The sequence below is a fragment of the Aspergillus fischeri genome, genomic scaffold (genome assembly GCF_000149645.3).
Source record: "Aspergillus fischeri NRRL 181 1099437636247 genomic scaffold, whole genome shotgun sequence".
NCBI classification, from domain to species: Eukaryota; Fungi; Ascomycota; class Eurotiomycetes; order Eurotiales; family Aspergillaceae; genus Aspergillus; species Aspergillus fischeri.
The window spans coordinates 1871294-1893081 of NW_001509772.1; the positions used below are offsets into that span (position 1 = coordinate 1871294).

Sequence of the window (21788 nt, forward strand, 5' to 3'; positions counted from 1 at the left end):
AGCTACTTGCTGAGTCAGTCTACTGTTGTTAGAACAAAGGAGGGAGCTATTGACATACCGAGCAGCAATGGGCCTTTCAGAATAGAGAGGGAAAGCGGAGTGAATTATTTAAGTATGAACAACTCGGTCGACTGGGAGCTACGCGGATGATCGCCAACACGTGATAGGCTTGCGCTTATCAGTACCCAACTCCACCCTGATAGCTTCTCAGTGTTGAACGGAGTATAGATTCACAATGTACGGAGTTATTGCAGAGGAAATCAAGACGGAAGTTCTGTCCATGGTCTATCCAGTTATATACATGGTTCATACAACATCTCTATTCTTGCCTTTCCTTCCAATCCTCATCAAAATCAAAACCAAGTTCTGCGATGGATTTGATATTGCGACGCTCCTCGCCCTTCTCAACGAAGGCCCTTCTAATCTCGGGGAACTTTTGTCGCATCCACCTCTGCTTCATTCCCCAGTAATTGCATTGCTTGCCATGGCCATTATTGGCCAGACCTTGGCGTGTTTCGGCCATATCTGCCCAATCATGAAGGAAGTTCATATAATCAGCATCCAAGGGAAAGTGCATCAGATGGAATCTTGTGCTGTCGCCTTTTGTGGCGACAGTGGATTCCTCCCATTGTTTCATCTCTGCTATTGATGGCAGAGTAAGGCGTCCTGACCAAACCCGGGCATAGACTGCCGCTTGATTTTCCGATAACGGGAACGGAATCACTCTCTGGGGAAGCACAGGGAATATGAGGGTAGGATTGTAGATGTAGAAAAGATGTTGATAGGTATTCAGCGTCCTGCGGCCGTCTCCAAGAACGGGCGGGTCGAGAGACGATAGGAAGGGGAATGAATACAAGTAACCGGTACAGAAAACAACGGCATCGATGTCCATCTCAACCCTGCCATCTGCAAAGCGTACTGCTCGTTGATGAGACTCTGACGGGAGAAATTCCACGATTTCGGGGAAGTAATTCTTGTCTGCGGGAGTAGAAGGCGTCAAGTACGACTCTGTTCGCTGAGAAACGAGCACTTTGCCCTTGCTCACGCGGTCTATTTGAGCTCCGATGTCTATCGCAGAGGCTGAACTTCCAACAACAATGACCCTTTTGTCACGAAATTGCTCTGGTGAATCGAAGTACTTGGAATGGGAAATCACGCCTGGGTATTTCTTATTCCAAGGTTCAATGCCTTTGATGTCTGGCAAGTATGGCACATCAAAATGTCCACTGGCTACCACCACCGCATCGTATATACTGGTCTCCTTAGCCCCGGTACGCAGATTTCTTGTTGTCAGCGCCCAAGCCTTCGTGGTCGGCTCTTCTGGTCTGACATCAAGTACTTGAGTTTCGAACTGAATGAGGTCTTTAACATCCTCTGCATATTCTTCCAGATATTTCTTTACTGTCGAATGCTTCGGTAAGGCTTGGCAATCGGCAGGAAATGGTTTGTCAGAATATGCCATCAGTTCTTTCGGGATATTGGTATCCAGGGTGCTATATATGGGAGAGGTGAAGGTGAGCTGCCGTGTCTCCTCTGTCTCCCCAAATCGATACCATATAGGCTCTTCAATTGGTCCATCTGGGTTCAGTTGTGGCACCCGGGTCACCAGGCTTGTTTTTAATGCAGCGGGAGTATAGTTCCAGACTCCGCCAACTGAGCCTCTCTGTTCAAAGACATCTATCTTGTCAAAGCACTTCTCAGCGAGGAGATATCTAGTTTATTGTAAGTAAAAGACATAAGTGATGTGACCGCAGGACGAGCCACAGTATCGGAAGTTCTCGTACTTTACCGCAGAAAGACCCGACGGCCCGGCGCCGATTACGGCGATCCGACGGACGGGCAGTGAAATCGTCATGTTCAGGGGCCTTGTTAGGATGAGTATAAGACAGATCTGATACAAGGCGCATCGGACGGACTGCAGTCCGGCTCTTAGCCGAGTGTGACCAGGATGCTAAGTAGGAGTTGAAAGTAAACCACCCGAATCTCATCGGCAATTTAGCCCCGCTGATGACATTGACATGCCGTGATTCGGCCTTTGAGCGTCCGATAGAAGGCTCCAGCCAGATATACTTTAGACAGGGTTGTTTGCACTCATCTCCTGTTTCATTTAGCACCGGAGTCATTTTGTTTGAACTTACTCAGTAGCCCCTAAACCTTCACGAGCCATGTGGTAGCCATGTTTTGAACAATACATAAATTTCGTCTACATACGGGGTCGGAAGAGCTATTGTATGGTATTATTACAAGGATAATACCTGCCTCAGTGATGTAACTCAGAGCCTTCCGAAGCTTTACGCAACAAACACAGGAAAATCATCGTGTGCTCTCCCCTTGGGATCGTTGGTCTTCCAACCACAGGCAACATTGTACTGTTGCTGTAATACTCTCGCTTTCTTCTCTACAGATGACTTTCTGACGAACGAGCAAAGTTTCCTTCAAAAATGCAAAATCATTGATCAGGGCCTGACCGATTCCGCTATTCCGCTCCGCGGCCGCGACGATGAACTCCCACGAACAACCTTCGATGTCTGAACCCCTGCGTTCGACTGCCATATCTATTGCGCAAATCTCCCCGGATGCCGACCGGATATTAGAACGCTCAATACACGCGATCGTTACCCTAGTATGGCCTTACTCGTCGTCGAACAAATCTCTCAGCCTCTTGTTAGCTGAGCCCGACTTCCGCCTCCGACGAAACAATGGTCAAGTAAAAGTGGTTTTTCGTGGACGTGCTGCAGAAGCGGTAGCCAAGTCTCAAGTTGGGATCGGCGACCATGTTTATCTAGGCCTGGCTGGGTCAAAATTCGTGCCCAGTGTGGCAGTAGCTCAGACGCCTGGAAAGTGCGTGCCTTGGGATGTACAACTTGATGATCGCGTGCTACTTGAGGTGCGTTGAGCGCGTAGCAAAGAGGATACAGTAGTGTAAACTGATCAGAGCTATAGATTTGGCGTTCGTCTCAACACTTCTCGACCGTGAAACTTGACCCTTCTACAGTTGCAGCTCAGGACACAGAAGATGTGTTTGCGCCTCCAGCTACACCAATCGCTAATGGACGTGTTGAGCGCGATGAGGCGACTTCTGCTGCTAGATTCGAATCTTGGAGATCTCCCGCCTTCGTGGAGCGAACACGTACATCGTTTGGTGGCCTCGTGGATTCAGCCTATGATCCATTCGCTGAAGCAGATGGGTTTGTACCTGGCAAAGGCCGGAAACGACCTCGTTTTAGCTTTCGAGGCGCTGATTGGCGTGTCGTTGATGAACCCGCCAGTCCCGGAGAAAAAGAGGTACCGGCAGATTGGACGTGGATGTTTGCAGAAGATGAGACTCACGAGTCCGATATTGGTGGAGAAGATCATATAGACAGCGCCACAATACCTCAAGAGATTTCCACAGTGACCGCTACGGTGACAAATGCTCCAGAAGGCGCCGATACTGTCGCAGACGTCGACAATGAATCACTTGATGTTGGTTTAATGAGCACAGAACGAATGGCCGAACAGCCCACCAGGCCAAGTCCTGACTTTGCTCAGCCACTACGTGCGCCTGGATTTCCCCAACACTTTGCCAGGCAGCAATTTGCAAGTTCCGATTTCCAATATCCAACAGACACGCCACGCCTGTATCCTATTCCTTCTCCCGGGCTGCCGATTCCATCACCACTGGTCACTAGGTCGAGCAGTGCGCATGACTACTTTCCAACTGTTGCTTCCAACGTGCAAACACCATTAGATCAATCCGCTGCAGATGGACAAGATGTAGAGATGACCGAAAAAGAAAACATCGTCATATCTAGGGTCCAGCCTGACGTTCCCACGAGCCAAAAGCTCCAACCGCTTGTTACGACTCCTCAGCAGGCCGTCGCAAGGAATACATGGGATCCAACGTCTCAAAATGCTTCTATCGATTTGGAAGCCGATAGTCAAGGGGGCATGAAGGGTACTTCAGCAGCCGACGCCATGCCCATCGAGGATAGAGAGCCCGCGCAACCCCCGGAAGATGTTGAGAAACAAATATCCGACGTCCCGCTGGTCTCTTTGGGTCAGTCGTTTGCGGAGAAGCCCGCCGAGGTTGCGAGCCGCGATATTAGGGACGTCGTTGAGGAAGAATCAGAACAAAGTGACATCAATCAAGAGAAAAGAGAAGTCCAGGTCGAAGAGAGCAATGAAGATAGCGAAGATGAGTTGGAAGAACAGTCTGAAGTGGAGTTTGAAGAAGAGTCAGTTGAAGAGGAATCAGCCGAGGAGGAAGAGGACGACTTAGTCGAAGAGTATGGATATGAAGATAGTCAAGAACAACGAAGTCAACGACCGCCCGATGCCTTCGGAGCCAACGACTTTTACCAAGATGGTACAAGGCGTTATGAAGATTCCGAGGTCGAGGAGATTGCAATTGGTACCAATAGAGCACTGGAAGACGATGATCTGTCTGATACCGGATCTGAGGCCTTTTCGGCTGCAGACCGACAGGCTGCTGAGGAAAGGGGTCGTCCCCATAATATGGAAGAGGAGAGCGGCGAAGACGAACACGAAGGTGATTATGAAGACGAAGGAACGTTCGATGAAGAGGGCATCGAGGGTGGAGATGAGCGGGCGGAGGTATTGGACGAAGAAGAGGATGAGGATGACGAGGATGAGGAGGAGCAGGAGGAACAGGAGCAGGAGGATGACGATGAGGATGAAGACGAAGAAGAATCGGTATTTGAGGACGAGCAAGAGGCGTACGAGGATGACTATGACCGTGTGGATTCTGAATCCGAGTCATATGCAGGTGGAGATTCCGCAGCTAGGCCGGAGAAAGTTGTTCATCCGGAGGTCATCGTCTTGGACAGCGACAGCGAAGACGAGGCTGTTGTCAGTGCTCCGACGAAAGCTCATATGCCATCGGCCGAATATGCTGCTACAGTTAATGATGTAGAGTCATCTGCAACATCAGCTGAAGAGGATGATGTGTATGACAGAAGCTCTGTCGGTTCGGAAGCAGAAGAATGGCCCGAAGATGAGCTGGCTGAAGATGACCAAACGGGTGATGACAAATCGGAAGAAGAGTCCATGCAGGACGAAATAGCCGTGCGCGATAATGCTGAAGATGAACTCATGGAGGATGCTCCTTCAGAGGAGGATTCTGTCGCAGAAGGGCCAATCGAAGTGCATGCGGATGCCGAAGAGAATTCAGCTTCGGCGGATCCAGTGCAAAGCGAAGTTCAGCAGGAAGCTGATATTGAAAACGACTTGATCTCCGAGACACCTAACGAAGTGCTGCAAGCAACTTCGGGTGCACCGCAAAGCCCAGAGGGTCAGGACATCGTCGATCTTCGGGTCTCTGTCGCGCAATCTACGCAAGGACCTTACACCGATTCTGTATCTGGCCCGCGGCCTCAGGATTTAGCAACTGATCCTGAGTTGTATCGACTAGGAGATACTGGCGAGGATGAAACGCGCAGTTTGGAGACCGATGCTCACGCTGAGTCAGGGCCGGACAAGCCCGGCTTGGATGATGAGGGTATTAGAGAGCCATTCTTCCATGGCGCTGCCTCTCCACAACCCGTTGACAGTTCTGCAGAACTTGCATCTCCAGTCCAGGAGCCTTCACCCCAAGCTCCACAATTAGTCACTCCGGATGCTTCACAATTGACTGCACCTAGTCATCATCTTCCTACCGCCATTCCAGTCGGCGACTTTCCTCCGACACCCGAACAGACACAGGAGGTACCCCAAGGTCCCAGTACCCAGTACGATGGTCATGCCGATGCTCCGGAACGAACGGTGCTGCACATATCCACCACATCCGTAGAGACTGATGTATCGTCAACAAACGAGTATAATGTGCAAATGAGTTCGACTCTGGCCGAACATCAACGGCAGACGCAGACCGACGGGGTATCTGTTCATGATGAAGAGTATGCGATGTCTTCCGTTGGAGACGAAATCGCAAGTGAAGTCCACGATTGGGGGGTTTCAGCACAACCATTGAAAAGAATGTCCTCGGTTGTAAATCGTGACCATCCCGGTTTGCGAAGCAAATATTCTTACTTCGCTCCTCTTGCTACGCTTATCGACCATTACAATTCGCTGATAGATACGATCTCTGTTGTGTCCGAGGTTTCTCCAATCAGTCGGGCCACTACAGGAAAGAAAGATTTTACATTGTCACTCCTGGTTACCGACCCATCGATGGCAGGCACTATCGTTCATGCACAAATTTTTCGCCCTTACAAATCTGCGCTTCCTTCGGTCAAAGAAGGCGACGCCATATTACTTCGCAACTTCCAGGTCAAAAGCTTCAATCACTCTATGATGCTGGTCAGCGTCGACACTAGCGCATGGGCTGTTTTCCACAACGCGAGCAAAGAAGCGCAAATTGCCGGCCCTCCGGTCGAACACGGAGATGAGGAAACGGCATACGCTGCTGACCTACGGCAATGGTACCATGAAGTTGGGATCGCCATGGTAGCGGATTACCAGCTTCAGGCTTCGGTACTGACGGCTAGCAGAGAGGCAACGCCTGTCAGTAGTGTTGCGCACAGTGACGCAGGTAGCGTTGACTCGGCATCTCGAGAAGTACGCGGGGAATCGTCGGTCTCTAACCGGGGCTCGAAACGAAGGAAATCCCACCGGAGGATAACAATTCACGAATTGAGGGATGGAAGAAGGTATGCCGAGGTCGGATCGCCGTCCGACAAAGAAAGTATACATGAACTCAGGGATGGGACACTATATGCGAATCTCTGATTCGCCTTGAGAGATTCGCCTTGTTTTCTTGGTAATCCTGTGATATATTTGGTTCGTAACCAGGCCCTCGATGTCTATCAGTCGCGGGAATATATTTTTGGATAAATGGTTCAGACATGATCGTACTGGAAGCTGGCTTCTTGGAGATGGCGATCAAATCACAGGCGCTCATCATAGCCTGAAAGTAAGGGATTATTATTATCAAACAAATTTCGTTCACAAGTATGTGTGTCATTAAGCCCCCCGGTCTATGGCTCGGTGCTCGTATGCTATGATCTATGGAAGTATTACGGTTTATACAAGAACACTGATATATACAGCATTGCTGAGAAGCCGTGAAGAACTTGTAAACCTGGGAAGAGACACCAGATCCACTACATCTTTGATTCTTTCGAAGTGATGTAGTCTCCTGTGATGGCTGCCCTTATGAGCTGGTGAGCTATGGCGGTAGGAGGAGGAAGTCTCAAACCACCCTTGTACTCGGGACCGGCCGTCTCTCCCAACGCACTTGTTCCAATCCTCAAGGCTTCCTCGACCTCCTGGATTTCGAACCACTTTGCATCCTCCAGCTCAGGGTCATGCAACAGATTAATCTTCTCATGCTCTGGATCGCTGACCTGAGCAATCGCACCGATCATAAGATTGGCCGGATACGGCCATGGCTGAGATGAATGAATTACGACACGCGAAAGCGTGACACCAGCTTCCTCCCACACTTCTCTCCGAACAGCGTCCTCTACCGATTCTGCGGGCTCAATAAAACCAGCCAGTGTTGAGTACCAGTTCGGCGGGAAGCGCTTGGAGCGGCCGAGGAGAATCCGCTTAGCGTCGGCCGAGAGGACGGCGACAATGATTGTCGGGTCAGTGCGGGGGAAGGAAAGATTTGACAACGTCGTGCGAGTGTTGCACTCAGGTCGCTCCTTTCCTTGCTCTGCGAGAGCAACATCCGTCGGCGGACAGGCACGTTTCGTCCCCGAATTCACGGAAAGCGTAGGGTAACCGCAGGTGCCGCAGAATGTATTCCGGGTGTTCCAGTCAATGAGCGCACGGGCCTGCGCATAGATGGCAGCTAGATATTGCAAGTCAAATCAGTAGGTTTCCTCACTGTTGTCGTTGTCTACAGTTCACATACCCTCGTCCGCCGAGAAAGTCATCACCACTCTCGACTGGTAGAAGCTGAGGCCTTTAGCCTCCATAGTGCTGATGATGTCCTTCGCGTTGGCTTGCTGCTCCTCCGAACCTTTCGGCGTTACATCCAAAGCGAAATAAGGAGCTCCGGTGTAGATTTTCCAAGCCAGACCATCCTGTTTCCGCGTTTCATCGAGTCCCAGGAAGATGAGCTGAGCACTTGTCTTTCGCGAGTCAAACTGCTTGATCATCTCCTCCTCGGACTTATCGAAGGAGTTCTCGGGCACAAGCTTTCGTACTTCGTCATACTTTGCGTAATATAGTTCAGAAGGACTCTTGGTGAGAGGCGCAAGGTCTTTCAGCAGCACAAAGCGAGTAGATGGATGCTTAAGGGCGGCCGAGAGGAACGTATGTTCAGAGCGCAAGAATGAGAGACGGTTTAGAGGCGAACCTGCAAGTGTCACTTGAATATCCAACAAGAAAAACAATTAAGCCACAGAGGGGATCCTCACTAGAAAAGTAGTTCACCGTTTCTCTTCCAAAATGCCGCGAGAGCATTGAGTCAGCCAGTATATGGGCTGGTGCGGGGATCTGGGGACCGTTGGACATAGTGCTGTCGCTGCGAGGAATTCCGCTCGTTATCTGCAATCCTCGACAAATATCAACAAATCGCTTCTCTGAGGCTTGAGAGTAAATCGAGGAAGATGGAATACAAATGGTAACCCGATATCATCACACTAGCGCCACTCTTTCTAAGCTGTCCCTCATAACTAATAACCTAGTCAGTTAACTAACTAACTTAGATAAGGGATGATTAATCATCTGATTATGGCCGAGGATGAAGCACGGCCCAATTCCGGTTGAAACAGCTCGTAATTATTACTGTAAATGGGGGATTTCCGCCTTGGAATCTCATGATGTATGGTAATGCATAAACAGCCGCGGGGCACAAAGGAAACTACCTGAGCTCGGGAAGCTCCCCACACACGTGATCTGCGTCATGGTTACTTTCCGCGCAGTCTCCAATAAGTCTTATCTGATATGCATTTGCTTAGCAGAAGGTGGACCTAGCTGGAGTTGACTCTGATCAGGCACTGTACTGTCTTTGTAAAAGGTTAAAGGTAATTGTTCTTCATTGATGGCCTAGGAATACTGCATTGGCTTGTTTTGATCACGACGTCTTGTTATCTCTTTGCCAGAGCTCTGAGCAGGGAGTTCTATGCGAGCATTTCTTGGTTGGCAAAGTCTTTATGTGTACTTCAGGACTGACATTTAAGTACCCTACCTAGGCGACCATTGGTGTCTCAATTTCTCTGGATACTGAAGCTAGTTCAACTGGTGGTCTGAAAGCTGCAACCTGAGTCACAATGGGGCATCTTGTCACCCTCGCAACATGGTATGTCACCATATTTCGATCAATTACTTCTATACTTACGAAGAATTGATGCTGACTTGTGCTCTTTCAAGCTCTCTTAACCAATGGGCTTTAGACTTTGAAGGAAATGCTGAACGGATCATTGAGAGTATTCGGCAAGCCAAAGCGGCCGGGGCTACTCTACGTGTTGGTCCGGAGCTCGAGATCACTGGTACGGACCGAGAGCCGTCATATATTTCACCAAATGGTTGTTAAGTTCTCTTAGGATATGGTGTTCTCGATGGCTTCCTAGAAGGCGATACGTTTCTACACTCGTGGGAGATGCTGGCTCGTATCATTGATCACCCAGACTGTCAAGACATTGTGGTTGATGTTGGCATGCCGGTTCGTCATCGGAACGTGCGATACAATTGCCGGTGAGTTGGTTTCTACTCTGCTGGAATTGCTAAACTAACGAGCGTAGTGTGATCTTTTACAACAGAAAGATCATCCTTATTCGCCCGAAGATGTGGCTTGCCAATGGTATACTGTTCTCTTTGCCTGTCATTTCCTCCCCACATAAGTACAGATTTTCACTAACTATGTTGCTGCGAGATCAGACGGGAACTATCGGGAGCTTAGACATTTCGCCCCATGGCAGCGCCCTCGCGAGATTGAAGACTATTACCTGGAGCAGATTGTGGGCAAAATTACCGGCCAATATAAGGTGCCTTTTGGTGACGCGGTCATCAGCACACGGGACACATGCTTAGGGCTTGAAACTTGCGAAGAACTTTTTACGCCTAACGGGTACGTGCTGAGCTGTACCGCTGTCGAGCAATTTGGCTGACTTTCTCATATCAAGTCCTCATATTCCGTACGGCCTGGCTGGTAAATACTATTATATGGTATTGCGAAACAAGCACTTGCTCACATAACCCTCCAGGCGTCGAGATTATTTCAAATTCGTCAGGAAGCCATCATGAGCTGAAGAAGCTTGACACTCGCGTGAATCTGATCACCCAGGCTACTAAGCTGGTAAGCATGTTGCTTGTTTGCCTTCTAGTTTCGCGAACTGATACACCGATATAGAGCGGAGGCATCTACCTCTATGCCAACCAGCAGGGTTGCGATGGTGATAGGCTCTACTATGATGGCTGTGCAATGATTGTCATCAACGGGAATATCGTCGCCCAGGGTTCTCAATTCTCCCTGAATGATGTGGAGGTCGTTACGGCTACTGTTGATATTGAAGAAGTCTGTTACCCGGAACGGTCTTACTCTTGTCTCTGGTACTGATGACCGGCAGGTTCGGACCTATCGCGCTAGCTCTAGCCGTAACATGCAGGCTACCAGACAACCTCCGTTTGTTCGGCTTGATCTCGACGTACGGCTTTCCCGTCTGGACGATGATGCCGAGCCCGGCCTTGTCCCGTCTGAGCCGATCTCAGCAAAGTACCACGCTCCAGAGGAAGAGATTTCCCTCGGTCCAGCTTGTTGGCTTTGGGATTATCTGCGAAGAAGCGGCGCTGCTGGCTTTTTCCTTCCCCTTAGCGGAGGTATTGACAGCTGTGCTACAGCTATTATCGTACACTCTATGTGCAGAGAAGTCGTCAAGGCAGTCTCGGAGGGAAACCAGCAAGTCATCAAAGATGTCCGTAGGCTGTGTGCAGAACCTGAGGGCTCGGCCTGGCTTCCCAGCACCAGCCAGGAAGTATGCAAGTAAGTTTGCTCCTTGGACATGGCCTTCTCATGACTTGCTTTGAACATAGAGGATATTAACATGATCTAGCCGCATATTCCACACCAGCTTCATGGGCACCCAGAATTCCAGTAAAGAAACGAGAGAGCGGGCCAAGGGCCTCTCTACCGAAATTGGGTCCTATCATATCGACTTCAACTTCGACACTGTTGTGACTGCCATTACGAACTTATTCACTGTGGTCACAAATTTTCAGCCGCGGTTCAAAGTCCATGGCGGCACTGGAGCCGAAAATGCGGCGTTACAGAATGTCCAGGCTCGTTTGAGAATGGTCCTGTCGTACTTGTTTGCTTCGCTGCTCCCAACTGTTCGTCAACGTCCAGGTGGAGGTGGACTACTTGTGCTCGCATCTTCCAATGTAGACGGTAAGAGATACTCTTGACTTCATCTGTTGAAAGTCCAAGCCCACTAATAGTTGTCTAGAATGGTACGTGCGAGCGGCAATGCATTAAACAGCCGAGCAATTTTGAGTTCTCCATAGCTGGTCCTGACTAACATTGTCTAGCTTGCGTGGCTACCTGACCAAATACGACGCAAGTAGTGCCGACGTGAGTACAAATACTTATCTCAAGTCGAGAGACCTTTCTGTTCGGGACTTAAGAACTAAAAAATCGCGAAATAGTTGAATCCTATCGGGTCGATTAGCAAAGTGGACCTCAAAAAGTTCATCGCGTGGGCTCGCGATTCATTCGATCTCCCAATTCTGCACGAATTCTTAACAGCAACCCCAACCGCCGAATTGGAGCCTATCACAGCTACTTACGTCCAGTCAGACGAGGCCGACATGGGCGTGACATACGCCGAACTAGGCACGTTCGGCTACCTGCGCAAGGTCGCAAAACTGGGACCCTGGTCAATGTACGAGAAGCTGCTCCACGTCTGGGGAAACGAGTACAGCCCCCGCGAGATCTACGAGAAGACCCGTCACTTTTTCTACCACTATGCTATCAACCGGCACAAGATGACTGTCTTAACGCCCAGCTACCATGCTGAGCAATACTCCCCCGAAGATAACAGACACGATCTTCGCCAGTTTTTGTGTAAGTTACTCTCCAAGACCGAGGGTTTGCCTGCTAGGGTGAATGCTGACTTGTGTCATCTAGATCCACCGTTCACATGGGCCTACAAGAAGATGGAAGAGAGCGTTAAGTACTGGGAATCCAAAGGGTGGACTGCTGGCAAAGCACAAAAGAAGAGCGTCAAGGCAGATTGAAAGTGCCACGCTTCATACCAGCTTCCATAGACTGTCACATTTGCGAACGTCTACAGTATTGTCACAGATGTACAATGATGGAAAATAAAGGATTTATTTGGTTTGGCAGTCTGGATGCTCTCGAATAGCTATATACTTTCACTTAAATATCTGGGAGAAGATTTCTGGTTATGATGCAATCAGTGACCCGGCGCCAATTTCATCCACTGTTCATATATCATCCACGTAATGCGGCGCCCAACACCAGAGGATACCTTAGTAACTGAAGTATGATATGTTCAAATCCTGAGCATATTGCAGAAAGGAGATGAGAAAGAATGACAAGGATAAGACAACCAAACGCCAGCAAACGCTAAATCCAATGCGAATAATAAGACAGAAGAGATGAAACCGCCCTGAGACGAGTAGTAGTACGATGTTCGTAATCTCAATCTCTCCAAAACCAGCCTCTCTTCTTTTGATTCTGAAGAGGCTCCTGACCAGCAACCGAATCTTGAGATTTTGGAGGCGGGTTCATGACTTCGACGGATTCATTTGTTTCTTCCCGGCCATCTGCGAACCGCTTGGTCTTCACCGTCTTGGTCTGGATCGAACCATCAGGAAGACGAATGCGCTCTGTCGACGTCCGGGTGGAAACTACGTAGGGCTGTTGTTCTGTGGCCGAGCCCGTTGGACGTGTCTCGCCAGTGGTCGATGGCCCCGAGGCCGATTGGGGGGCAGTCTCAGGAACGGTGTTCTTGTCGCCATCAGAAACGAGATCTATCCAAGAATCGGTATCTTCGCTCGGGTCCTCTTTCTCAAACGGCTCGATTTCTTCCTTCAGTCGCCGTCTTTCCTCCAAGAGAGACCGCAGAAGGGGACTTTCATAGACTCCTTTGAAGAAATCTCGCTCGCGCGCTTCGATGTCTGCAAGAAATTGGTCGTACATGTCTAGTTCGGTCTCGGGTGCGGACTTTGTGTCTTTCCAACTGGCCTCAGCCTGTGTTTGCTGAGTCGGACTTTCATTAGTTCGAGAGCGATCCTTGTCTGCCGGCTCGATACTCTCCAGCGTAATCCCTGACCAACCCTGGCCATCCGGCCCCGAAACATACTTCCACCGATCGCCAAGGCTGCCGCGTTGTACCAGGCCCTTCAGCCATTCGGTCCCGGATTCCTTCTTGACCAATGTTGTACTGGGTTCGCGGTCCAGCATCGGTTTTCCGTTCTCGAGTCGAAGAAGATCCTCAAAGGCCTCGCGCCACTGCGGCTCGGCAGGGTCGCGTTCAGAAGAAGGCTTCAATGACGACATGAGTGAAGAGAATACCCCTCGCTCTCTGTGTGCTCGATAGGATGCCTGACGCTCCAAATGCAGTGGTGAGTATGGACTGAACATCAAGTATGCCAGGGGCCAAGTTGCGGAGTCGTCATTCAGCATGTTAAAGAAGAATGGCTGATGGAAGGGATGAAAGAAGCGGGAGGAGAAGTGATCATCGAACCAGAATCGATCGAAGAAAGAGTCGAAGAAGGAGTCAAGGCTGAAGAAATCGGAGGGTCTGTCAAACCGTCCATGGTGATGCGAGTGCCAAGGATCATCAGACTGCGGCGGCCACCGAGAGCTCGCAGGTGGTTTGTCGTCCTGACCTATGTTGTCTGTGTTTCCAGAGGCGCCCGTCCCAGAGCTCGCGGGATATTCCCCTTCTTTGCCTTCGCCAGTCTGTCGCTGGCGGTAGTTGGGCTCTCTACAATTGTTTTCTTCGGCAAAGATAGCCCAATGATTTGAATGAGGAGCGGAGATCGAAGATGGAAGGCCCATTACAGCCTGCAACATGGATGAGATCTGTTCATCGGCATAACGGCGGAACGCAACGAACGGGTTGTGGTCGTGGACTCGTTCGGTGGATGGAGGAGGGTTGTTTGTCCTGTTGATGTCTTCTTCTTCGCCTGCCATCGTGTTGAAGATTGGATATTCGGCGTACGTAGTTCAAACTTGCATCGAACGTGTAGTGATGTGAAAATGACGGCTTATCAACTGTAAGATGCCTTCTAAAGCGGCCGAAGCTGTTGGGGATCGCCCCACTTGGCCTTCAATCGTAATCACCACGTGATGTCACGCAAAACACAGCAAACTTTCGGTTCCTTTCTGCGTATTTCGATCGAGGGCATTTACAGTGAAGACGATATGAAATGATGGAAATACTTTGACTTTTCCAAAAAGTAGACTAACTACATACAATCTCATCCAGAATGACAAGCAAAGCTTGGCGCTCTTAAGAACATGCTCGGAGATTCAATTGCCGTTTGTTGGGAATCGGGTAAGACATTTATTATTGCAGCTCTACTAGGAGACCCACCCGCCTTGATTCAGAGCTAAACGCTAGACTAACGAATCGCTCAAACCATACTTCAACGTCCGAGGTTGCAGAGTACTCGGTAAAATCAAACAGATTATCTTGAACTGATTCGCTGTTGTGACTTGGAATGACAGTTGAATTGCAGGACCGGAGCCTCCTTATCAGTCTGTGAGTCCTCTGTCAGTTGGGGTATCGGTCTTAATGGATTGATTCATCTCAAAACACTCAGTGCCTATGGGACCGCCGTCTCATAGGCGAGGTCGGTCGTGGAAGTCCTTCCATGCCTCTTCGAACCCTGTCGAGCGAACCCACATTGTGTCCATTTGATCACCTTTGGTTGAATCGATAGCTAGTGCGAAGACGGTCATCAGCGAGGCCCTGAAACATGGTCTTAAGAGTACGGCGTATCCGGGCGTCTGGCTTACCCATGTTTGCAATCTTCAGCCACATATCACCGGTGATCAAAAGTCCTAGCTCTTCTGCTCGAGCCTCAAACGGACGACAGACTTGCTCGCCATTTGCTAGAGCTCTGACAAGCTTGGACAAATGACCGTCGTCGCGCGGGTGCACACTGCTCTCATGGAAGATTGTCTTCCAGTCGTTCGGAGCTTCATATGTAGTCACTTCTTCCAGCAGCAGATTGGGAACTCCCCGGGATACGTAGAACACCAGATCTGCACGGCCTTTCCACTCAAGCACGCGCAGCTTGGTCCGGGTATCCAGATACGGAAGAGTGACGATCTTGGAAAGGAAAATCGAAGAAGTCACGCAGTGCATCAAGAAGAAGTCAAGCTTGACCTGCTTGGGCGGTCGCTGAGCGGCACCTGTAAAGTAAGCTGCATAGATCGTTAACAACTATCGATCGGGAAGCTCATAATAGTAGCCGGTATGAGCTCTTGAAGGCAGCGGTGCTTACCGACTAGATTGAGAAGCTCAGCAAGTTTTTCCTCCATTTGCTCGGCGGAGACCGAAACTCGTGCTGCATACTTAATCATCTCCTCGGGTGCTCGCTTCAAAACGCCGTCTCTAATTTTGTTGCCATCTTCCCATTTGACGGATTCGGCTAGTTTTTTATCAGCGCGGATTTCGTTCAAGATTTGTAGCAGCGTTTTCTTTCCCGGCTTGCCGATCCCTCCTGCGGCCTTTTCTACCGGCAAGAGGTATAACCGACCAATCCAATCCTCATGGACTGCGGTCTGTGCGAGACCCTCAGCAACAATTGCGGGCTGGTCGAACTCAAGCCCGAACCCAAGGTGGATCAGCGGATGAAGGAGTCCTAACGTCTGTGTCAATTCGAAGAATAACTTGAACGACTGCATGTCACTCACCACCAAACAGCCGCGCAAGCATAGTCTCGGCGCACTCGCTCCCTGAAAACAGATACTCGTTAAGCACATCTGCCACACCTTTCTTCTCAATCTCCTGCTGAAAGAAAGCCAAGTAATTGGGAAAATTCTTTTCTTTGCCGAGGTGCTCTTGGAACTGGGTCTTGTCATGCATCGACTCAACTATACTCTGGGTGGTCGGCAAGACTGGCCGCTGATACGTCTTATTGTGATCATAAGCAGCCCTGATCTCATCCGGCGTCGCACCGAGCGCATAGATCGTCAGGATATGGTGGACAATATGATCTGTGCAGGAGTAAAGACAATTAGACTTCGGTTGCTTTGGATGTTTTGGAATCTCACCCCGCAGACTCACTATGAAACCCGCTCTCGTTGAAGAACATATGGTGCTTCTCCAGATCTTCCTGCAGCACCTCACTTGCTGCGCGCGCAGAGTCCTCCCTCAGTTCCACGTTGAAAATGCCCGAGTTGGCCGTCGACAACTGAATCTTCCGTACCGTAGCCATCGTTGAGCTGTTGCGACTGACACTCGGACCAGGTATGTTCGTTGAAGGAAAAGAGTACCGCGTAAGGCAAGACCTCGAATATGTACGCTTAGCCGCAGCTGCCGAAAAGCTCACTCGTGTATCAGACACTGAAGCAGCAGCTGACACTGTCCCGGAGCAGAAACGCAATGGACTTATTATATCCTTTCTCTGAAGCACTGACGAACGAGACGTTACGACTGGATGACATAGATCAATGCATCTAGACCTCGTTCGTGGTGGATGCATGAATAAACCGGCATATGACCCTGCAGATCATCAAGCTGTATTTGTCCCCGGACGACGAATCAAAGCAATCTTTATTTGTTATTTGACTGTCCAGGAGCTATGATAGCATGATATTCTCCTCTTGAGCTCGAGCGGGGGCTCGGTGTCTCGGGGCTTGGGTGGCCGACACTACGTCATTTGAGGATATTGATATGTCAGCATCACAAGCAAAGAACTTGGGAAGTATCTACATCTCGTACAATTGTTGTAGTGTGAAGTTGATAGGGCGGGGTAACTACTCGTATTCATGCTGCTCCTGCGCATGATGGTCGGGGAATTAGCAAGCACGCGCTTCTAGATCTACAAAAGATCTTAGTCTCAATCTCGTTGCTTACAATTCGTATCCCAGGATGAGACACCTAGGGGCTAGGGTTACATGTCAATATTCAGCTAGAAAGACGATCGGCCAGCTCACTCGCAAAGGTTATATTATCATAATATGTATTCGAAATGATCTAGGTTCATTCTGATTCAGAACGCGAAAGGTTGCAGTCTCTTTATGACACGAGTTGTATGTAGCCAATCACCGAATAATATCTTGAAGTTCCTTCTTCCGCTTCAGGCGCTCGCGTTCCAATTTTCTGAACAGCGGGTGGTGGCCTGCTTTGTCCTTCAATTGCTTGTTCCTACTCTTGTTGTACTCAATATAGGCCATGTCTTCGCCACCAGCCAGTCCGCTAAGAGTCGCTGCGCTCCTCTTAACACCACCCTTGGCTCTACCCTTCGGTCCGCCAGAGCGCTCCGAGAAGAGATCGTCCGTGACGTTCTCGACCTCGGCAGACGTCTCGTTCTGCAGCATGACTTCCTGTAATAGTTCGCGGCGCTCGGCAGGGGTGGCATATGCGAGCCCTTCCAGATTCTCGATGCCTTGGAGATGAGTGATGACTTTGAACGCATATCCTTGGTCAACGAGGAATGCTTGCCGTTTCGATGAATAGAACATTTCATCGGTGTCCTTGGACACGAGTGAATAGAAGAAAGCATTGAAGCCTTCGTCATTACGGCGCTTAGCTCGCAGGATTCGACCGAGTCTTTGCGCTTCTTGACGTCGCGAACCGTAATGTGAGGAGATCTGAATCAGACAGGTGGCTTCCGGCAAATCCAACGATGTGTCTCCAATTTTGGAAAGGAAAATTGTGTTGACTTGCTCATTGTGTTGGAAATTTTCCAAGATCCGCATTCGTTCATTCTGGGGAGTTCCACCGTAGATATAGGCTTTGTTCAGTTTGAGCGCATACCGTTCGAGAGCGTACACGTTGTCAGAGAACACAATGACCTTGTCACCTCGTTTTTCGTGGTAGTCAATCAGGAACTGACAGGCCTGGAATTTTCGGGGGTTCATGATGTAGAGTAAAGCGGCCTTTCGCGACTTTTCTCTCATGTATTCCGTGTAGAATTCCGTAGTCATTGGACACCACACCTCAGCGCACTGGACCTTGGCGATATGACCTTGCTCAGCAAGTTCCATCCAATTAGCTTCATACAATTTGGGTCCAATCAGAAAATTCAAATCCTTGATCTTGTCGTCCTCACGCAGCAGAGTCGCGGTCAAACCCAGCTTGCTTTGCGTCGCAATTGCCGAGGTGACCTTCCGGAACATGGATGCTGGCACGACGTGCACCTCGTCGAGAATCATAAGACCCCATTCGCGCGATTGCATCCAATCCATCATCTTCTGGGCATCGTGCGACCGAGCCCTTGTTTGAGATACCATTGAATACGTCGATACAATGATACCGGTGGATCGACGAAACTTCTCTTTGTTGTCGGAGGTGAAAATTGCAATGTCACCTGGATCGATATTTGACCAGCGCAAGAACTCATTCCTCCACTGGACAACCGACATGGAGCTCGTGCAGAGAACAATCGTCCCCTTTTTGATCGTGCAGGCAGCCGTGATGCCTACCAACGTCTTTCCCGCACCACATGGCAGAACGATAATGCCACTCTTTGCACGCCCGTTACCGAACATCTTACTCAAGCTCTTCTCCTGGTAGCTCCGAATCCGGGCATTGGGCTTCAGATCGATATCCAAAGTCGGGTTGATTTCGTCATTTCGAAAATCATACTCCTCAAGGGCGGGGCAGCCCATGGCCTGGCAACGTGCTTTGACGGACTCCACAGCTTCGTTCGGAATCTCAAAGCTATGCACTTGGGCTTGTTCATCGTCGTCATCATCATCGCGGATAGCGAGGAGAATATCATCTTCTTTACGCTCTTGGCCCGGGACGCCGTTCGCTGGCTTTTCCGCGGAAGTCTGTTGTACACCAGCAGCATCCTTGGTTCCGGGAATCACAAGCCCACCCATTTTTGGAGCCGCTTGCTGGATGATTCCCTCAGAACCATTCACTCTTTGTTGCCCAATAACCTCATCTTGGAGTAGCATCTGAAGCATCGCAGGGTCCGTACTTTCGACAAAGAAGCGGTTGTGTTTCAAAACCACCTTAATCTTTCCGAAGGACTTGGTGAAGTCAATAATGAACGACTTGACGGTATCTGGCAGTGGCGTCTTGGACAACCGATCAAGGAAGTTGATGATGTCAGTGGGCTGCAGGCCGACGGACACGGCCGCATACAAACTGTTCCCAGTCAAGCGGTATTCGTGCAAGTGCGTCGGGCGAGAAAGAGGTTCGGCGATCGTGGTCAGAAAGTCTTGTGCCTGAGGCGCCAGTGGGGAGAAACTCTCCAGCGTGATGGTGCCTTTCAGCGGATCAATCCACAAAGGACGGTTCGCATGGTCCGGTTTCAGGGCGAGCGAGGAGAAGTCTTTGTAACCAAAGTTGGGATCGTGTTTCGAAACAGACGGGTTTTTCTTGTTGCTGAAAGACTCGAGGGAGAATTTGTCCACGACATCTGTATAAGAGACTGTCAGCAATTTGACATCGCCTGTTACAGATATGAGAGCACTTGCCTTTCAGATTATCGTCCTTCTCATCCACATAGTCTGAGTATTCATCGCTGCTGCCGACATCCTCAATCCCCGGCACAGGAGTCGCGCGTTTCGAAGCCCTGCTTGACCGACCGCCTAGCTGATGGTCAGCCTTCCATCCAGACATATTTCGTCACTGAGCCCATACTGTCTGTAGCCTTGCGTTTAGGAGGCATAACGTTTGAAAGTTCTCTTCTATTCAGGGAGTGGTATATATTGTCTATGCTATAGAGTGTGGAAATCTTCCGTGAACGAACGAAACGAGTGCAGATGCTCGATGAGGCTACCAGCGCCTCAAGTGACTGTTCGGGAGGTAGTCATTCCTCGATAAGCTGCAAGTCGTCAGACAGCTTGAGCCGCTAGGTCGAGTAGCGAGGTGTCGAGGTGAGCGATCCGAAATGCGCAGCGAAGGCGATGATGAGGGTGAAGAGCAGATAAAGGATGAGAGGTGTGATGAGAGGTGTTAGAAATCAAATGGAAAAGAAGCATGATGCCTTTCTTCTGTGACAGCCTCAGGCATTCGACGGGTGGCGGAGTACGAGGGCTCTGCGGTGATTGGTCCGGGTGGAAGTGGTCTTCGGCCGGTTGACGTAGTGAGGATCTCCGAGCTAGATTTCCCTTCGTCGGCACTGCTACTTTAGAATTTTCACATATTGCACACGTTCAAATCACATTTTTGAAAATGAATACGGTAGGTACTACTCTAGAAATGGATACCGTCAGAGAAGAATATTGGCATTGACTTTGTTGGGGTTCTCTTGATATAGATTCGATCAACCTGGTGAGTAGATACTATCCGCAGTTCCATTCAGCAATTGTACAGAGAAGGAGACGCTTTGCTAAACTTCAATTCATCATTGGCACGTCAACAGGGTCGGCTGGGGAGCTCTTTGCGTCGGTAAGTTTCTCATTTCACTTTTGCCTTGCTAGTCAACAATTGCAAGTTACTCGAGTACCAGCAACTGACAAGCCTGCAGCTGGCGGCGGAGCCTATTACTTTGCCAAAAAGTCCATCAATGCCGACCGTGCATCCAGATATGAAGCAGAATTGAAGAGGAAGGCGCAGCTTGCCGCGATGGAAGCAGAACATCGACGCCAATCTACTCTCAACGAGCCGACCACCGCACCGTCAGAAAACCCCAGCTTGAAACGGGCGAACATGGCTCGCTTCCAGAGTGCAGCGGATGATGTCGCTTCGCCTAGTGCAGAGGCAGGACATGATCCTGCACCGACTCGTCACGAGCCTGAGACAGAGGCTGAGCGGGTACTCGAGAAGGGGAAATATGAGGCTACTCAGCCGTTTCGACCTCCGAAGGGCAACCGACTCTAGAGCGATGTATTGGTTTTGTTCAGCGAGGGCACGTCAAAGGATGGTGTATGAGGAAGCCACCTAAACGATTGTAATAATACACTGTCGTTGGATGTGATAAGCTATGTACCATATTCTCTGTGTTTTTCTGCACTCTCTTCACCTCATATATCATCCTACCACCAATGACTGTTCTCACCGAAGACCAGTGAAAGTACAGGCATCATGTCATCATCCAGATGCATCTAATTGTGAATGCAGTTGGTCACCATCACCCTGACTGCGTGGACTAATGTTCTTGTTCAAGATGGATACTGTGTCTTCTTTCAATTTTAACTAATTGAAAACAAATGGATATTCATTAATCCCACTGAACCCCATAGGAGCAATACCAGAACACCAGTAACGCCCAAACAACTATGCATGGCCTGCCCTATTAGGGTCCCATTGACCGTTTCATATATTTGCGTCAAAGCCGCCAGTAACCCGCTGACAGCGCCCTCGAGGGTAAATAGGAAGACGTAATAGCGATTTCCAAATTGAGGGACGACTATCTCAGTCGAAAGTCCATAATTTGTGCACTTCAACGAGCATGGAAGCAAAGAGGTGGATGCGGTCTGAAACAACATCAGTATACTGATTAGCGGATTGGCGAAGTTCAGAGTACAGGGGAAGTTCACTTGTTCGAATAAGTCTTGTCCTTTTCGCGGAAGCTCTCCAGTGCCGGAGGTACAAAAGGGAGAAGGACTGCGGAGACAAGACAGGAACTGGCAACGAATCTGGAAGTGCGAGTGTCTGGTGGCGGACGGCGGACAGAGAAATGGCGGATTGCTGGCCGGATGGGGATTGAGACGGACATTTTGACGGTGGGCTTAA

At 49.7% G+C, this 21788-nt stretch overlaps 9 protein-coding genes across 9 annotated transcripts; 3 read left to right on the top strand and 6 right to left on the bottom strand.

Annotated features, from left to right (window-relative positions):
• Window positions 1–319: 319 nt before the first annotated feature.
• On the bottom strand, window positions 320–1855 carry NFIA_038730 (putative flavin dependent monooxygenase; the record flags this gene model as incomplete). The annotated part of the gene is made up of 2 exons (XM_001266195.1): window positions 320–1712; window positions 1785–1855. The coding sequence occupies 2 exons, from the start codon at window positions 1853–1855 to the stop codon at window positions 320–322; spliced, it is 1464 nt and encodes a 487-aa protein (XP_001266196.1).
• Window positions 1856–2524: 669 nt separating this feature from the next.
• Window positions 2525–6729, top strand: NFIA_038740 (uncharacterized protein; the record flags this gene model as incomplete). The annotated part of the gene is made up of 2 exons (XM_001266196.1): window positions 2525–2887; window positions 2944–6729. 2 exons carry the CDS (start codon window positions 2525–2527, stop codon window positions 6727–6729), a joined length of 4149 nt encoding a protein of 1382 aa, XP_001266197.1.
• Window positions 6730–7103: 374 nt separating this feature from the next.
• NFIA_038750 (NAD(+) diphosphatase) lies at window positions 7104–8466 on the bottom strand (the record flags this gene model as incomplete). The annotated part of the gene is made up of 3 exons (XM_001266197.1): window positions 7104–7798; window positions 7862–8308; window positions 8370–8466. 3 exons carry the CDS (start codon window positions 8464–8466, stop codon window positions 7104–7106), a joined length of 1239 nt encoding a protein of 412 aa, XP_001266198.1.
• Window positions 8467–9224: 758 nt separating this feature from the next.
• NFIA_038760 (glutamine-dependent NAD(+) synthetase) lies at window positions 9225–12186 on the top strand (the record flags this gene model as incomplete). The annotated part of the gene is made up of 14 exons (XM_001266198.1): window positions 9225–9253; window positions 9325–9443; window positions 9498–9648; window positions 9696–9754; window positions 9832–10021; window positions 10077–10102; window positions 10158–10249; window positions 10304–10468; window positions 10521–10933; window positions 11004–11338; window positions 11397–11400; window positions 11479–11521; window positions 11596–12013; window positions 12077–12186. 14 exons carry the CDS (start codon window positions 9225–9227, stop codon window positions 12184–12186), a joined length of 2154 nt encoding a protein of 717 aa, XP_001266199.1.
• A 427-nt stretch (window positions 12187–12613) lies between these two features.
• On the bottom strand, window positions 12614–14113 carry NFIA_038770 (uncharacterized protein; the record flags this gene model as incomplete). Its single annotated transcript, XM_001266199.1, has 1 exon — window positions 12614–14113. One exon carries the CDS (start codon window positions 14111–14113, stop codon window positions 12614–12616), a length of 1500 nt encoding a protein of 499 aa, XP_001266200.1.
• A 651-nt stretch (window positions 14114–14764) lies between these two features.
• Window positions 14765–16368, bottom strand: NFIA_038780 (questin oxidase family protein; the record flags this gene model as incomplete). The annotated part of the gene is made up of 5 exons (XM_001266200.1): window positions 14765–14865; window positions 14942–15352; window positions 15433–15792; window positions 15845–16147; window positions 16218–16368. The coding sequence occupies 5 exons, from the start codon at window positions 16366–16368 to the stop codon at window positions 14765–14767; spliced, it is 1326 nt and encodes a 441-aa protein (XP_001266201.1).
• An 829-nt stretch (window positions 16369–17197) lies between these two features.
• On the bottom strand, window positions 17198–19779 carry NFIA_038790 (TFIIH/NER complex ATPase/helicase subunit SSL2; the record flags this gene model as incomplete). Its single annotated transcript, XM_001266201.1, has 3 exons — window positions 17198–19527; window positions 19568–19699; window positions 19752–19779. 3 exons carry the CDS (start codon window positions 19777–19779, stop codon window positions 17198–17200), a joined length of 2490 nt encoding a protein of 829 aa, XP_001266202.1.
• Window positions 19780–20285: 506 nt separating this feature from the next.
• Window positions 20286–20933, top strand: NFIA_038800 (uncharacterized protein; the record flags this gene model as incomplete). Its single annotated transcript, XM_001266202.1, has 4 exons — window positions 20286–20294; window positions 20371–20384; window positions 20476–20501; window positions 20563–20933. 4 exons carry the CDS (start codon window positions 20286–20288, stop codon window positions 20931–20933), a joined length of 420 nt encoding a protein of 139 aa, XP_001266203.1.
• A 562-nt stretch (window positions 20934–21495) lies between these two features.
• On the bottom strand, window positions 21496–21771 carry NFIA_038810 (uncharacterized protein; the record flags this gene model as incomplete). Its single annotated transcript, XM_001266203.1, has 2 exons — window positions 21496–21529; window positions 21593–21771. The coding sequence occupies 2 exons, from the start codon at window positions 21769–21771 to the stop codon at window positions 21496–21498; spliced, it is 213 nt and encodes a 70-aa protein (XP_001266204.1).
• Between the last annotated feature and the right edge of the window lie 17 nt (window positions 21772–21788).